Raw genomic sequence first — 16076 nt, forward strand, 5'->3', positions numbered from 1 at the left:
TGTATACTGAAAAAAGGAATGGAAACACGTACAGTATTTGCATTTTTATTACAAAACAAAGATTGTCAGTAAGAGTCATTTCTTGACTTTAGTAGCATTCATCACTTGTTCTTGAGCAGCTTTCTTTGCCTTGACCATTTCAACGAGTTCCTGGAGAGTTGTGGGAAAAAAAACCACACCAAACATTTTAATTAAACATTGAACGTGGTAACACTGCTACAGTTTTGAACCCTACATATATTCACTGTGAAACACTCTAGCTCTCAACATAGTGAGAAATCTACATAGTTTAATGAAGCAATTTCTCTTAGGAATAAATCAACTGATGGAAGGTCAATGCTCATCTACCTCCTCTGTAGCAGAATCGGGATAGGACTTTGCTGTCTACAAGAGCTTGGTGTCAAATTGTAAGACAGATTTCCTGAGACAGACTTTCCTTCCCAGATTCCAGAGCCACTACTTTCACCGAGGAACATTTAGTCCTTAAAGCTCTTTAGGGGTTGAGTTACCAAAAATAAAAAAAAGTTTCTCCATAAGGTTCCATCAGTTTGCTGCTGTCAGATGCAATCTCTGGTAGGCAGTGCAACAGTAAAAGCAAAGGATTCTATCGAGACCTGGGCTGATGGCAGTCTCACGAGAGGTGAGGTCCCTTACCTTGTATCGCTTAATGCAGTCTTTTTTTGTCCGGCCTGGAACAGCTGCTGCTATTTTCTCCCATCTTTCAGGAGTATTTACTGGATAAGTCTTCAATGCTTGTTCTAAAAGTTTTTGTTCTTCTGTAGTCCAAGGGGATGAATCTAAAGGTGATCCTGTTTTTAGATGCAAAAAGGATAGTAGGAAAAATATATTTAATAAAAGAGTCTATAAGTCTACGAAAGTATTGTAAAATCTATTTAGTTGGTTTAAAATCCATGCAGTTTTGAAAAGCCCCAAAGAAACAACCAAGCCCGAAGCTGATTGGACAAGTGGCCCTCAGGATCTTAAGATAAAGCACAGGGAAGTTAGGAGGGAGCGTCTTTTGTTGTCAGCCGGGTGTTAGATTGCTGTAGCTGCCCTCCTAAGCCACAGCACTAGGGCAGCAATGTAGCTTTTCCTTTTGCATTTCAGTAAGGAACACTCAGTAAGGAAACAGCCTTCTGCAAGTGTCTGGAAAACTTGATGGGACATTTGGGGTTTCACAGGAGACCAAAAGTTAGCTGTATGACGATCCTGTATCTCAGTGCATCCCCTCAGGCTTGCTGTTCCCTGAAAGTGATGATCTCAGCACCGGACTTAACCTGTTGCCTCACCAGGAAACATTTCACTGTCACTGTGTAGGTCACTGTGGGGTGTATTGTGTGTACCAGAAACCCTGAAATCTGGCAACAGAGCCTGGATCACTTACTGCGTTTGTAAGCAAGTCTTGAGTCTGGGTTACTTTCTTTCTAAGAGGCACAGGGGAGACAAGTCTGCAAGAAGAGCTCCCTTTTCAGCTTTACCTTCAAATCGCTCCGAGGGGGCAGCACTGTCCATCTGAGGCACCACACCGTGTTCTTTTTTAAATTTGTCAAATGCCTTCTTGTTTATGTCATCTTTTTGATGAGGGTCTATGAGCAACAGACATGGAAGAGAAAAATTATTGCAACAGTCAAAGCCCCATGTAATGCTAAAAACATCACGTAGCAGATTATTAGTTTACAATAATCACATAATTAGAACTATTCCTACTTCCTTTAAAATGATGGTAAAGAGGTTAGTAGATTAAAATAAAAAATCTTTCAGGGTCCAATAAACTTTGCTCAAAGTGTCAGGCTCTCCAACCCCTATCCTGCTTTATACTGCTCAGAGAAATACTTGTTCCATATAATCTTAAGCCTGAATCTGCAACTTCAGAGAAATCCAGCAGAATTATTCTCTCAAGTCAGGGCTGTGGCACAAAACTCACATATTACCCAGGGTACGAGCATGTCAGAGGGGCAGGAACACTGGGGAAGTTCAGGCAGATGGTTTGGAATGGAGAAGCCTCTTGACAACTTTGTGCAATTTTTTTTTGTGTTCTGTTGTGAAATATGTAATTTCCTTAAGACCTTATTCTAGAGCTCTCTAAGCTTCATGTATCATTTTATTATTATTCATTTTCAAAGAGGAGATGAGCCAAGTTAATTTAGGTGTCTTACTCTGGTGTTTTTTAAGTATCTCTAGAGCTTCATCAATTCCATTTATTTTAGATGCCTGCCTTTGTAGGGAGCTTTTCCAGAGGCCCACTTGTCTCTAGCTGAGCCCAGGCAATGCATGTGGCCTACAGACATCTGAGCATCCAGCTGCAGTGAGACTGTTCCTCAGAGTCACTCAGGAGGTGGTAGCTTACACAAAACCCATTAAGTTGAAAACACTGAATCACATAAATGCTCCTCTAAGTCTTCCATCTGAACTACATTTCTTTGGGGATATACAGAAGATTTTCTCAGAAACACAAAGACATTAAAAAAAAAAAATGCAGCTGTGCAGAAGCATACAGAACATCTTATTGCAAAAATAAGGTAATATATACCAAGCTTTTGAAGGCTCTTGGCTTTATTGATGACATCTTTTGCTGTTCGTTTTATTCCAGTAGTAGAGTGCAAGTTCATGTAATTGGCAATAACTTCCCACCTAAAGCAAGAATAGAAAAGGTAAACCAGCATATTTATCTTCATACAAGTGATGGTCAAGCTCCTGCACACATTTTATATCAAATCCTAAGTAAGTATAATCATACTTAAATGCATATAAAATGTCAGGTAAACTATTCTGGAAAGGTTTCAGTTACTAACTGAAGAATTCAGTCAGTGGGAGTGCTGCCGATACAGAAAATGGATGGGGTAGAATGTAGGTGAGTGCAAACCTCTAATCCTCAAAATTCTGCTCAGCTGCTGCTTTCCTGAACTCCCCGGACACCTCTGACATTAAATACTGCAGGGTGCACTCAAGGGCTGAGAAGTTACCAGCCCTGTGTCCACTGCCCCCCAGAAGGCCTAAACATCAGGTAAAGGGTAAGCAGGAGAGAGCTAGAACAGCCCCATAGCCCCAGAACTATTCCTAGTGCATTCTTAGAAAATGGAAAGCAATATTTGCACCTGAACAGACAGGAGGATGGTGTCTAGGCCTGTGTTCTCTGAGCACTGACTGATGAGCTGCACAGGCAATGGTATCATCTCTAGAGAGTATGGCAGCTTTTATTTTTTTTTTTTTAAAGTAAGCCTCAGTGTCTTGTAATTGAGGCCTCAAATCTGTGAATCCCAAGTAGAAGACGACATTTCATTCCTGGGCAAGAGCAGAATTTAAAGCATACTCCTTGATGCTCATCAGTAAGCTGATTGCCAGTGCTGCTTTCTGTAAATCCCAACCTTCCCCTTTCCCCCAGCTTTGTTTTCCTCCTACCATGTAGAGGTGAAAGCAGCCTCATAGTCGTTGTGGAAGTACCTTGCACACTTGTATTCCTACCCAGCTGCATCCCCATCACTGCTCCAGTTTTGTTCTCTGCTTTAATGACTCAAGCCAACCCTAGAGTAAGCCCTGTGCAAACATGCACCTCAGCACCATGCTGGTAATGGACTGAGGCCCCAGTCTAGGGGAAACAAGGTACAGAGTCAGAGCCAACTCCAGTGACACGTGAAGCGTGGTACTGAGGGAAAACAAACCAGTGGCTGCTCAAGAGTCAAGGAAAAGTAGGAAATTTAGGCAGTCCTCATACTGACACCGTACTTAGGTTGGTCTGAAAGTAAGTTGTATTATGCTTGTTATTTAATTAAAAATTGTTAGTAGAGATTTTAGCACCGATCCCGAGGAGTACCTTGAGTTAGTCCCTGCTGGAAAGAGGTTCACAGCTTTAATTAACAACTGTAAGTCATCTTCTGGCCAGTTTTTGCTTCCCCCTCCACCACCAGTGGTTGACTTTTCTGAGCTCTTTGTTGCTTGGCGCATACGAGCTTCTGCCTCTTCTTTCTCTCGCCTTATTTGTTCATTTATTTCTTCTATCTAAGGATCGTAAATAAGCATTATTTATTTATTTATTTAATTTTTACATTTCACAGTGACATAAACCCCTCTCTCTGGAATCGCTTTGAGCCTTGAATTTTACTTAATCTCTGTTTTGTACATGATTCAAAAGGAAATGGAGGTGCTTATCTGCTCCAGTATTGTTTCCCTCCATCCCACGCATAAATTTGGTCACCCCAGATTAGGAGTTCAGAAATCCATCACAAGTTCCCTAGGAAATTATATGAAAACTCCCAGAATCAAAGCAAAACTTCAGACCCTAGTGTGAATGTCCAGGCTAACACCTGACTTAGAGGGACAGATCCACAAAAGTAATAAAAGCCTAAAGTGACCAGTGAGGGCAGTGAAACAGCCATGTTGAATACACCGATTCCCTAAGCCTGGTTATGTCAGAAATTCTCAGTTACAACAGTTGTAGTAAGTTAGTAACTAAAATCTGGGTTGTTGCAGTTAATGCTTAGAGTTTACTCAGAGTTAGATGGCCAGGTGTAGTTTGTTAGCAAGCAGTTCAGCAGAATTAAAGTTACTCATTGCACATCTTTGTGACCTGTAATCACATCGCGAGAAGGTGGTGTGACACATCTTTAATTATCTGCTTCCCAGTTTAGTCTAGGCAATATTAAAGGAGCTGTGCACTGACCCCTGTTGGCATACTGCCCAAAATAGATTTCTCACTCTCTGTCTCAGATAAAATCTTTCTGGCAAAAGGAAAGTTATCTGGCAGGTAATTTTTATTAATGCAGAAATGGAATAGTTTTAACAGACAGAAAGGGGACTGTCCTGTGTTTGGAACACTCTCCTGGAGAATGGAAGATTGAATTCAGTCCCCTGAAGAACAAGAGGGACTCAAGTTGACTGGCGAGTAAACCTGACCCTGGGATGGGGGCAGATCCCCACCAGGAAAGAAAGTTCAGAGCAGTGAAACCACAGTGGGTGAGAGAAAACAACTTTTTCTGCAGGATGTAGGTTCAGCCTTATTAGTCCAAATGGCTTTTCCCTGCTGGCAAGTTTAGGCAGATCCTTGCTGAGTTTTGTAAACCTCAATTGCAAGTGTCTTGCTTTTTGCATTGTTTGGTATCCAAACCACTGGCCCTTCCAGTGCCTACAGCCTGCAGCACTGAAGTCCTTTTGTGGATCTAGCCCCAGGTCAGGGATACTAGGCTAGGATTTTTCTTGCATAACAGAATAGGTTAAGACTGCCCTCCTTCCCTTGAGGGAACTGTTGTTGGGCAAAATGAAATTCCTCTACTGTTTCTGAATAAAAGTGGATTAATTTCACCAGCCATGAACTGCGTAAAAGGGAGAAGAGATCACACTGCCTGGGGACCCTGACACTGTGTTTAACAAGCAGGATTCCACAGCAGCTATGTTGTATCTTACTTCATTCAGTCATGTTGATTCCACAAATCATAGTTATTTTGATTTGACACTCAGCATAATTACCTGTTTTACTACAGCCGCCTTTCCTCCTTCCCTTGTTGTGGATGTAAGTGCTTCATTCAAGCATTGCAGACTAAAAATAAATTATTAAGTTACAACGGAGAGCTAGTGGAAAGATGGGTATCAAAAGGAGCGGAAAGCAGCAGCAGGAGGACTTACCTTGCCAGCTCAAGGCGATCACAAAGCTTTTCGACCTCCTCCATCATTTTAACACAATCTGCCTCATTATCAGAAAAGTAATTCCAGTTCTGGAAGCAGAAATACATGTTCTACAGAGCTCTTGAACTTTATTGTCCGGTTCCTTCAGCCAAAGGCTTAACACACAGCATCCTTCAGCCACTGCTGTCTTTGGACCTATTTGGTCTCAAAACTGTTTAAGTATGTGTTTGAGCACTTTGGTTTTTAGTAAACCCACTTTCCATACCCATCTCCAGCCATAAGGACAGCAAACATGTGGTACATTCTAATCTAAACACACACAGTAATTTCGCTGATGTAACCTGTATTTCACTGTAATTATAGTTAAATACCTTGCACGTTGTTCTCAGTTTTTGCCTTTCTTTCTTGATTGCTTTCTTCTGTATCTCTTTTTCCTTTTTTGCTAGTAATGCTTGCTGCCTAACTTCTTCTTCCTCCTTTTCTTTTGCTAACCGTGCTGCTTCTAATTCTGCTTGTCTTTGCTGCAACCAAAAGGCAAAAAACCCAAACAAGTAAAAAACCCTCAACAAATCACACTGTTACAAGGCCATTCAGTCATCCAATATTAAAATGTGTTGGTTTTGGTTTGGATACAGTTTTGTTTGTTTTGGTGGAGTTTGTTTTAAAATGCATCACTACATTGATGTTTGGTTTTCCAAGAATTGTGAAGGAAGATGATGACACATATAGCAGTTGGAACTGAGTAATTAATTAATTGAGGCATTAATTGAGTACCCTAATTATGCATTGTGAGGACCCCCAGGTTATAAATCCTCACTTCCTCTACAATGAAGATACGAAACTGTGTGAATTTTCTTATGGCTGCCTCAGGAATATAAGCTTGGAAAAATGCAGTGGTCCAGCATTTCTCTGAATCATTATTAACATAGTATTTTGCAGTGTCCCAGCACCGTCTTTTAGGTTACTTTTTAACATCTTACAGTTCCCTTTCACTCCTATACTTTCAAAGCCATCTTTTCCAAACTGTTAATATTAATCACATACATTGCATTACCTCAAAGTGTTTCATACAACTGACCACTCCCGTTCCACACACACAGGGCAAACAGCCACGGCCATTTTATGCAAAGTAGGGCACAGAACTTAACACGTGCCTCGAAACTAGAGGAAGTGCATGCAACAAGAGAATTCAATTTTAGAAAGTTTTTTGTTTCAGATCTGCATTCCTTGTTTCCGTCTCATTCTCAAAAGGCTGTCAGTCTTGCACTGCCTGCTGCACAGGCAAAGACAATGCATCTTTAAACCCCACTGTGTTTCTGACAGTAGCCTCTGACACAACTAGAAGCTGAAGCAGTAGATCAGGTGTAAATGATCCAGGGTTTTTCAATCCAAATAAAGTCGTTAACTTACTTTTTCTTTTGCCTCTTGTTCTTTTCGTTTTGCTTCTACCTTTGCTTTCTTCTCTGCTTCCTTCTTTGCCTTTTCTTCTTCCTTAAATTTCTTTATCCTGGGATCACAGCTGTATGCGTTGTCTGATGGAAGAAAGGAAGCATCATGTATAGAAAAAAACCAGGAGATTTCCACTAGTAGCTAACAAATCTCTCTTTAAAAACCAGCAGTTTGTGTGCTCACCAACAAGAGTCCTAATTCTGTTCATTTCTTCTTTTTTCCTCAGCGCTCTGGCAGCTCTGTTCTGCTTCTCAATCCACCTCCTTTCATCTCGACTAGAAGGGAAAGCACAGTTCAGTGCTGATGCCCTACAATGTCACTTAGAAATTCATCAACAAACTTTTAGAGTTTCCCCCACACAGATGCTCTTCTGTGAATACTTCAAAAATAGACTTCAAAAAATGAGGTTCCAGGCCCCAAGCTCATGTAAAAAATGCTAAGTGTTTACATAGTTACATAAACCTGACAAACCAAGCTGCTTATCTGTCATTGCACGGAATGAGATCATGGGCTTTATTTCCAAAATGCAATCCACTTGCTTACCTAACATTAAACCTCAGCAAAACAACAGAAATGCTGGTATAATGTTTAATTAAAGGGTAGCAATATAAGCAATGCCGTTTATCTAATTTTAGAGAATACAGGCCATGTCACCCATCTGCACAGAAACAACACTTGCCACAAAGCACCGTGACACTCTAATGAAGTCATGCCAGATTCACTCCAGCAGAATACAGCTCAGGTTAAACAGATGAAAAACTGGCTGACTAAACAGTCTGAAAATATTTGTCAGTGCTGTCAAGAAAGAGGCAGGTTTTTAGTGGGGGTCTGTAGTCTCATCCATACAAGCATATGGACAAAAATATAAGGGGAGGGCAGCTGGACCCAGATGGTCTTTGAAGTCCCTTCCAACCGAAAGCATTTTGTGATTCCATACCTCAGAACAAAGAAAACAATCCCCATAACAGAGTAGGAGACTAATATGAGTAGACTGAAGCTTTAAAACATGAACAACATCACCTTTGGCAAGAAGGGTAACAAGAATCATGGCCATCTGAACAGCTGCTGAAATGAAGTTCTCTCTCAAGTAGAGCAGACTAAGGTACCACTTGTCTTTACAAAAGGACACTAATGACAGGAAGGACCAGAAAAAAAAGGAGCTATGCAAATAATTCAAGACCCTTCCAATGAGAAGGGCAGAGATTCATCTGTGTGATTTATCACAAGTGAGGTGGAACTGATTACAGTGCCTTCACAGAATCTTCACAGGAGAGAGAACAGTGAGAGAAAATTTAACAGCAGGAAGAGGCACTAGAGAAGAGAAATGAATGCCTACCTACAGCTAAATATGTCAGCTTCTAGCACAAAGCAAGCCAGCCACTGAATCTAAATACAAAACTGACTTATATCCAAACTTGGAAGAAGTTCATACAATGCAAGTTAGGGTTATACAAGGATGAGTAAGTGAAAGGTTGCATCCTGTGAAATGTGTGTTAGACTAAATGATTTGGTGCTCCAACTTGAACACTCTGTGTTTAGAACTGTAGGAAGGATAAAAATAGAATGTATTTTCTGAGTCTGAGTAATTCAGCAACTATCATTACATCACCAAATACACCCTTTTTATTAACATCAAGCCAACTGAAACTCATCTCTCCAAATTCTATAAAGTATCATTTTCTCAGTACAAGTTAAAGAGTAAGAGAGAAATGATACCTGCTTACTCATCCACTCTGCTCTGGCTCCAGGTTCAACCTGTGCTCAGGACTGGCTGGAACTGCAAGTCTGAACTTAACTGAACACACATTTCAAAGCACCTCAGACACCTCTGTGAGGCAACCAAGAACTGCTTCAGTTACACAGATAAGACACAGAAGCCCAGTCTGTCCAGTTCAAGTCCATGACTGGCTCCTAAGCTGGGAGAGTAGAATGCAGACTTAGCTTGGCTACCTTGCTTCCTGTGACTTACAGTCTAAGAGACAATTGGAAAATCTTGCTGTATCATCTCTCAGTCTCCTGCCACATTTCTTTTTACTTACATACCATTCTGCTTTCTCTTTTTCCTCTTCATCTAAATAGGAAAACTCTCTCCAGGAATCAAAATTATACCTAAAGTAAATTAAAGGAAAAAAACCCGTGAATGAAAAACTAGCAAATCTATTAGAAATCATCTACCTTTTTTCCTATTACGATTTGGTAGCCAACTATACTGCTATTTATAATTTATAATACATAATTTACAATGATACTGCACCTACAGTGATTCCACTGTGTTTACTCAAAGCACAAGATGTTCCTGAAAGTATTGATTTACACCTATCTGTACTGTGGGACAGAGTCAGGATGGGATCAGTCTTGCCAACTCTAAATATCTACAGTGCAGCTGTCTGAGCTCCCATCACAGGCAATGGAGATGCAGTGCAGTCTGCAGAGTTCAGAGAGAGAAATTAATGTAATCTTCATGTGAGCACCCGTACTTAGCAGGGAAGTCAGACCATAAACACTGATTTCACTGGACTAGAAACATCTCCCTTTACTAGGGGAGCTTAAACACCGAAGACATCTCCACTAAAAACACAAGTTAGGTGAGATGAACTTCTAGTCTGTGGGTCAGCTCATTTCACAGCCATTGTGCTCAGAAGCTCCTGCTGCAACCAAGAATTTAGTGTGGATGGAGTAGCCAGGAGAAAGCCAGCTCATTCTGTGGGAGGCACCAACGGCTGTGGGACAATTCCATGACATTACTGGCTCAGAACAGCACACAGCCAACAACCCCCACACCAAAGGGTCTGCAAGCCCTTCATATCACACATCTTGAACACTGTGAACAGGAACAGAGACATCAGCTAACTTACCAAAAGGAATAGAAGGCATCTACCTCTTCAAATGAGGAGTTCATGTCCCCAAGTTTAGGTACATTTTTCTTATTTGACCACCTGAAAATAAATGGATATATTCAAGAAATAATATGTGTAACCTTACTTCTTAACATGGCATTTGTTAAATTCAGAATCAAAATACCAAATTGGAGGTTCCCTCCCACCAACACAGAGGGGCACCAGGAAAGAGGAAAAGAACAGGCCAGTTCCTCCTAGGCATCCTCCAGACTGGGCATTTTTTGTGGAGTTCCCCCAGAAAAGCAACCTCCTCCTGCCTTGTGCCTACAAGGAGACCTGATGGAGCACAGACTATCTCTGTAGATATTGAATTCTCCCCACACATTCCTCTGGGAGAGCAGCTTACAGAAAGTGGACAAAATGTTCTGTGAGTAACTCGGCTCTGTGGCAGGCTACAGGAACCCTCACACATTCTAATGGAGCACAAGGGAATAATGCATTCTCTGCCTCCACTGCATTTTTCCTAAGGAAATCTTCCATAGGCTCTAGAATTTGTTGTTCCACAACAAAGCAGACAAAGCATCCATTTCCAAGCAGAGAAGGGAAAAGCCCATGTGACAACCAGGTCTGAATCTCTGGAGTACTTGATCAAAGATTTGATAAGACTACTTGAAATAACTATTGTTCAAAACATTGCAAAGGGCCTCACACAGTGGGGCACTTCTTTTTCATACAGGGAAAAGGTGAGACAGGATTCTGTTGTGACACCCTTAATGCTAAGTTAATTGCCAAGCATGAAGCAAATGCAGAAAAAGAGAACCACCAAATATTGATAGTTACATTTATCTTCTCTTTTAACTAGCTAAACTGTGAACATAACTACTGTCTGCTGTTAATGTCTCACTCTCATAAGAAAAACATCAAAAAGTAATTTTTAGTCAGCAGCATAAAATTACCTAAAATATGAAGTCTTTGTAAGATGAAACAACGTGTTGCACAAAAAGGACAGCAGGGAGAGGAGAACAGATCTTTTTTTTAAATCTCATGTGACAAACTCAATGACACCAATGTGACAGTTCAGATTATTTTAAAATGAAATAATAAAGAACTGCACTATTTTACTTGTATTACATTTCTAGCAAATTAATACATCTCTTGTTACAAACACAAAGTCAGAAGAGTTTGCAAATGCTGATTCTCCAGCAAAAGCAGAGGCAGTCCGACATGACTTACCTGGCATTTCTCTCAAAAACAGGTGAGAAAACTTCAAAGAAGTTTTCTTTTGCTTCACTTTTGGAAGGTACAGAGTTATCAAAAGTAGGATCTATGCTGTTAAATGCTCGTCGTTTCACAGGATCAGATAATATTTCATAAGCTGAAAAAAAGTTACCAGACATAAGGTTCTAAATGTTTAAAAAGATGCTGTCAGATCTGCCTTTGATCTGTCATTCTGTACAGCTTGATACTTAATTATTTCAGTGTCATCAAATAGCACTGCTGTCTATTCCTGTTCAACTAAGTAGGAGGAAAATGTTTATGAAAAAGAACACATTTAACTACTGAGATGTACATGTAATATTTAAAATACTTTTATAGCAGTAAATTTGGTTTAGGCACTGGGAGTTTGGGCCTGACATCCTCAGGCTTTTATCCAGCACCAGGTCCTTGCAGACAAATTGACAAAATAGGTCTGTTAATGCACAGAGTAAAAGCAGTTTTTGAGTTAATATGATGTCAGAACTGGCAGGAAAATGAGCCACTCATTGGAATTTTTGCAGCTCATTATGAAGTTGCACCGAGACTTGGAAAGGATGTAAGTCACCACACAGTTACTGGACGAAACATGCACACACTCCCAGTTTTCCTGTTCTTACAGGCCCAAAGTTGGGGAGCATCACGTACTAATCTTATATCCTGGAATCAGCCACACTACAGCTTCAGTAAACTCTTACTTTTTCACAAGAAAAGGTGGTGTTACTTTGTCTGTCAGTTCTACAGTGACCACTATTTTTCAGTAAGAGTGAAAAGTCAAAGGAATCAAATTCATGTTGTGATTATTCATGGGCTTCTGTGCCTGCATCCCTGGACAGAGAACGCTGCCCCATGAAGTTGGAACCAGGTGGTGATAACCTGGAGACCTCGGTGCTCTGCAGTTCTGTAAACTGATCTCACTGCACATGTTAGTGGAGAGAGGAAGGAATGCAAGTGGCCACCAATGAGCTGCTGCTTGCCAGTGTGCCCTTCCCTTCTGGGAAGGGACTTCCCTCTCTCTAAATACTCTCCCTCTATTCTCTAAATGACCTCAATTATCCTCTGCATGGAAAGCCGGGAGCCTCAGTAACCCTCATACCATTTTCCTGATGCAAGAAATTCTGTGCACATCCATTGGTTACTCTTCCACTCAAGAGACATCCCTTCTTGTACAGATCCCCAGTTCTACTCCCACATGCTCAGTTTCCCCAGCTCTGTATCTCTTGCTCATTCTTTTGTCAGATCCAGTTCTGAATCTCACCTATGTACTCCTGCCTTTCCAAGTTTCTTCTCCCCGTTCCATTACCGCTTCCTCCTACTTCACACCCCTCTTTCCTACAGCTGCATTTCCTTCCTCCAAAGTGCTGCCTGGAAGCATTACTCCTCTTCCTTGCTACTTTGTGCTTTCCTTTCAGTTTATCCTTACACTTGGATTTGTAAGCAGTTAAGATGGAAGATTCTATGATTCCATGATATTTTGCTCTGTGTATGTAGAACACAGAGCAATTCCTAAATTCAGGTGCAGGTTCTCATTATAGATATCTGACAGTTTTCTGACAGGACAGCAACTACAGAGAAGAAATTTTCTTTGGCAATTTTTTTCCTTTTGACAACTCTAAAGGAGGCTGAAAACAACATCAATTTGTCTAACATTGCATACTAACCAGTATGGTAAGAAGACATTCAGAGAAGAAAGTTTAGAAAGACAAATTCCAAGATTTCCTCCTGCTTCAGCCTTATCGAGTGAAAAGAATGTGTTTGAAATAAACAGAAAAGCCAAGTTCCAAAGCATTTCTAGAGACCTAAGTCATACACCTAGAACAGTCCCTAGGGTTTTGGAATTGGCCAGCAGTGGTGCTCTGGGTCACAGAATCATTAAGGTTGGAAAAGACTCCCAAGACCACCGAGTCCAACCATTAACCCAGCACTGCCAAGTCCACCTCTACAGGCCAATGGGAAATGTCACTCAGTTGAGTTCACTCGCTCATCTGAGGGCAAAAATGAGCAGCTGAAGAAACTGATATCCTGGATCAAATCAAAGATGTTCTGCTTAGAATTCCTATTTTCCAACTGCTGGTGGTGCCTTAGGGGAATTGCTCCATCACACTCCAGTTTATCCCAGGTATGGGGACACCTCCTGTGGTTCATCTGAGCGAGCGCTGCTACAAGTGCCACATTTTGCCACCAGCTGGCACAGCAGCCAAATGTCTGTGTTACATTCCCATTCTGCTTCTACCTGGAGGGAAGTTATATTAATGCAATTCAAAATGAGGCAGTTTTCTAAAATGAAAAAGACCTTCTCCAGCTTTTTAATCATTAACAATTCCTTACAAACCTAATAAAGCACAAAAAATATGTTTCTCATTATCGAGCAGATTGAGAGAATATCTAACAAGAGAGATGAATTGCTTACCTTTAGTTATGCATGTAAAATAATCATTATCACCTTCTCCTATCTGTTCCCCTGCAGCTTTTCGCTTGTCTGGATGATGTTTCAAAACCATGGATTTATCTAGCGAATAGATGCATTGCATTTAGAAATGCCTCATCACTAACATTTCAAACTAAAAAGGAATACAGCAATTCCAACTGATATTTCTCTGATTACATACATAAATAAAAATCAAAAAACAAACCCTCAGATCTGGAAGAAAACAAGTATGAGTTAATGACTTTTCTTTGATTTAACACTATTGTCAGAACTAAAATTATTTCATCTTTGCTGGGACGTAAAACAACCACAACTCAGAAAATCTATTCCACCTCAACACCTGAAGAAGTACTGATTCTCTGGGAGTTATTCTAGTATTGTGCACAGCAAAGTGCTTCAGCAACTGTGAGTGTACAGTTGGCTTCAAAACTGAAAAAATAAAAATGAAAAAAATAGGAGTTCAGATAATGAAAAATTAGTATTCTGTCAGTTTACTGAAAACAATCAAAGATACACTGGTGCTGACAACCAGCACGTGCGTGAGGCAACGTAATTTCCCATGTAAGCTGGTAATTCTCTAATTTCCACCCAACTTCATTCAGGAGTATCCAGGGAGAGTGATTCTGCTCACACCAGCACAGTTACACTGGAAACTGTTCACAAGGTCAACTCACACACCACCAGCTTGTCTCATAAAGGCTACTCAACAATCTTCAGAGTGCTTTTAACTCTTCCTCCACTAAGCACTTGCATCCCTCTTGCAAAGCAGAGGGATGTGTTCTAGAAAAAAAAGTTCTGAAGCCCAACATGTGTTTTGTGCAAGTACCACAAAACACTCCCAAGCACCTACACGTGCTCCTGCATCATGAGGAGGCATTTTTAGGCCTGTGAAACAGTAAAAAGCTTGCTCATGACATGCAGGTATTTTCAGGTGAAAAACAGTGGTGTACATTTGAAAAAAGAAGTTAAGCTTATGAAGGTAAAGTACTTACGAGCTGCTTTGATTTGTTTCTGAGTAGCCCTGTATCGGATATTTCCGAGCCCAAGAACTGCATAATGGTCTTGATTCTGAGAGAAAAAAACCCACAAAGCCTAATAAACACTGATAAATAAAACCTAAAATGTCACAACACATGCAGAAAGCTAGTTTTCCTCCTCACCTTTTAAAAGCAAGAGGGAGAATTCTTCCCTCTCAATAAGTATTGGGAAAAGGCTGCAGGAGCAATTGTTGCAGAGGCCATAATTATTGAATATGTAAGTGTCAATAAGTTAAGCCACTGTTGCAGAAATTCAAGTAGCTTAATCCAAATTGTATTACAGCACCACAAAGTTCAACTATTGAAAAACTGAATTGGTGTCTTTAATATTAAGAATGCCAACGTAATTCCAGGGTAAGGTGGTGACAGGGAGAAGAGACACTTCTAACACTTTCAGGCGGTAAAATAAAAAGCAGCAGCTCAAGACTAAGATCTTATCCTGATGTGTTTGCCTTCACAAACCAGATATAATGCTAAGGGACACAAACCAATTCAGATGGGGGTGGGAAGGGTTCTTTAGCAGCTGGGAATGGCAAATAACTTCAATGGGCAAAAACAGTTGACACCAATCTGTATCGACTGAGTACCTTCCAGTCCTTTGGGTCGAGAGTTTTTAACATAGGAAACTCTTCAAGCTGCAGTTCTTCATCCCCCGACTCTTCAGAAAGCTCCTTCTCATCTTCCAGCTCCTGGAAAGAGGCAGAAACATTTATGTTTCTCCTCTTAATAAACGCTTCAAACCATCTTCCCACGGGTTCCACTTGACAGAGCACTGACGCTACAAGCAAAAACACAAGAGCAACTTCACCTTCTGTGCCTTTTTTTCCCCTTTATTTTTTAATAAAACCCCATAAAGGTGCCGCATCACACAAGGCTACAGATCGCCAAATCTCCTGGTTGGCTCTACAAGCACCAAGAGCCAGCACAGCCGTGCCCCCCAGACGGGACCTCCCGGCGCCCGCGGAGCCCTCGCACCCTCCGAGGGGCTCCGGAGCTGAAGGCACGCCCGTGTCCGGCCACATCAGACACAACCCCGCTGCCCCCGGAGCGACGACCGCGGCAGCCACGCTAAACTGGGCTGATCTCTTCGCGTCCCCGCTCCCCTCCGGCAGCGACCCCGCACTTGTTGCTCCCACGCGGAGCGGGGCGAGCGCCGGGGAAGGCGCAACACGCCTAAAGCCAAATGAACAGCCAAGCTCCCCCAGACCGCGGCGGTTCCCCCGCTGCAGCGCAGGCGCCGGGGCCGCGTTGCGGCGGTGCCCGCGGTACCCACCGGCGGAGAGCGGCCTGGCCACGGCGGAGCGCTGCCCGAGCCCGGCGGGGCCGCGCAGCAGCGCCATGGCCGCGCTGGGCCCGCCCGCCGCTTCCGGGGCGGCCGCGCCCGCGTGCGGCGCCATAAGCGGCCCGGCCCGGCCTGGGACAGACCCCACGGGACCCGCCACGGCCCCGGCCCGG

The 16076-nt window shown here is 42.0% G+C and overlaps 1 protein-coding gene across 1 annotated transcript; it reads right to left on the bottom strand.

Annotated features, from left to right (window-relative positions):
- Positions 1–29: 29 nt before the first annotated feature.
- Positions 30–15975, bottom strand: DNAJC2 (DnaJ heat shock protein family (Hsp40) member C2). The gene is made up of 17 exons (XM_027888178.1): positions 15895–15975; positions 15209–15399; positions 14577–14652; positions 13567–13665; positions 11136–11277; positions 9921–10001; positions 9109–9174; positions 7249–7340; positions 7027–7148; positions 5988–6137; positions 5617–5705; positions 5461–5530; positions 3812–3996; positions 2531–2631; positions 1479–1586; positions 655–809; positions 30–150 (listed from the first exon to the last, which is right to left on the bottom strand). The coding sequence occupies exons 1-17, from the start codon at positions 15959–15961 to the stop codon at positions 76–78; spliced, it is 1869 nt and encodes a 622-aa protein (XP_027743979.1). The 5' UTR covers positions 15962–15975; the 3' UTR covers positions 30–75.
- Between the last annotated feature and the right edge of the window lie 101 nt (positions 15976–16076).

Source organism: Empidonax traillii, unplaced genomic scaffold (genome assembly GCF_003031625.1).
Source record: "Empidonax traillii isolate 1590-97213 ecotype Southwest subspecies unplaced genomic scaffold, ASM303162v1 scaffold234:size820800, whole genome shotgun sequence".
NCBI classification, from domain to species: Eukaryota; Metazoa; Chordata; class Aves; order Passeriformes; family Tyrannidae; genus Empidonax; species Empidonax traillii.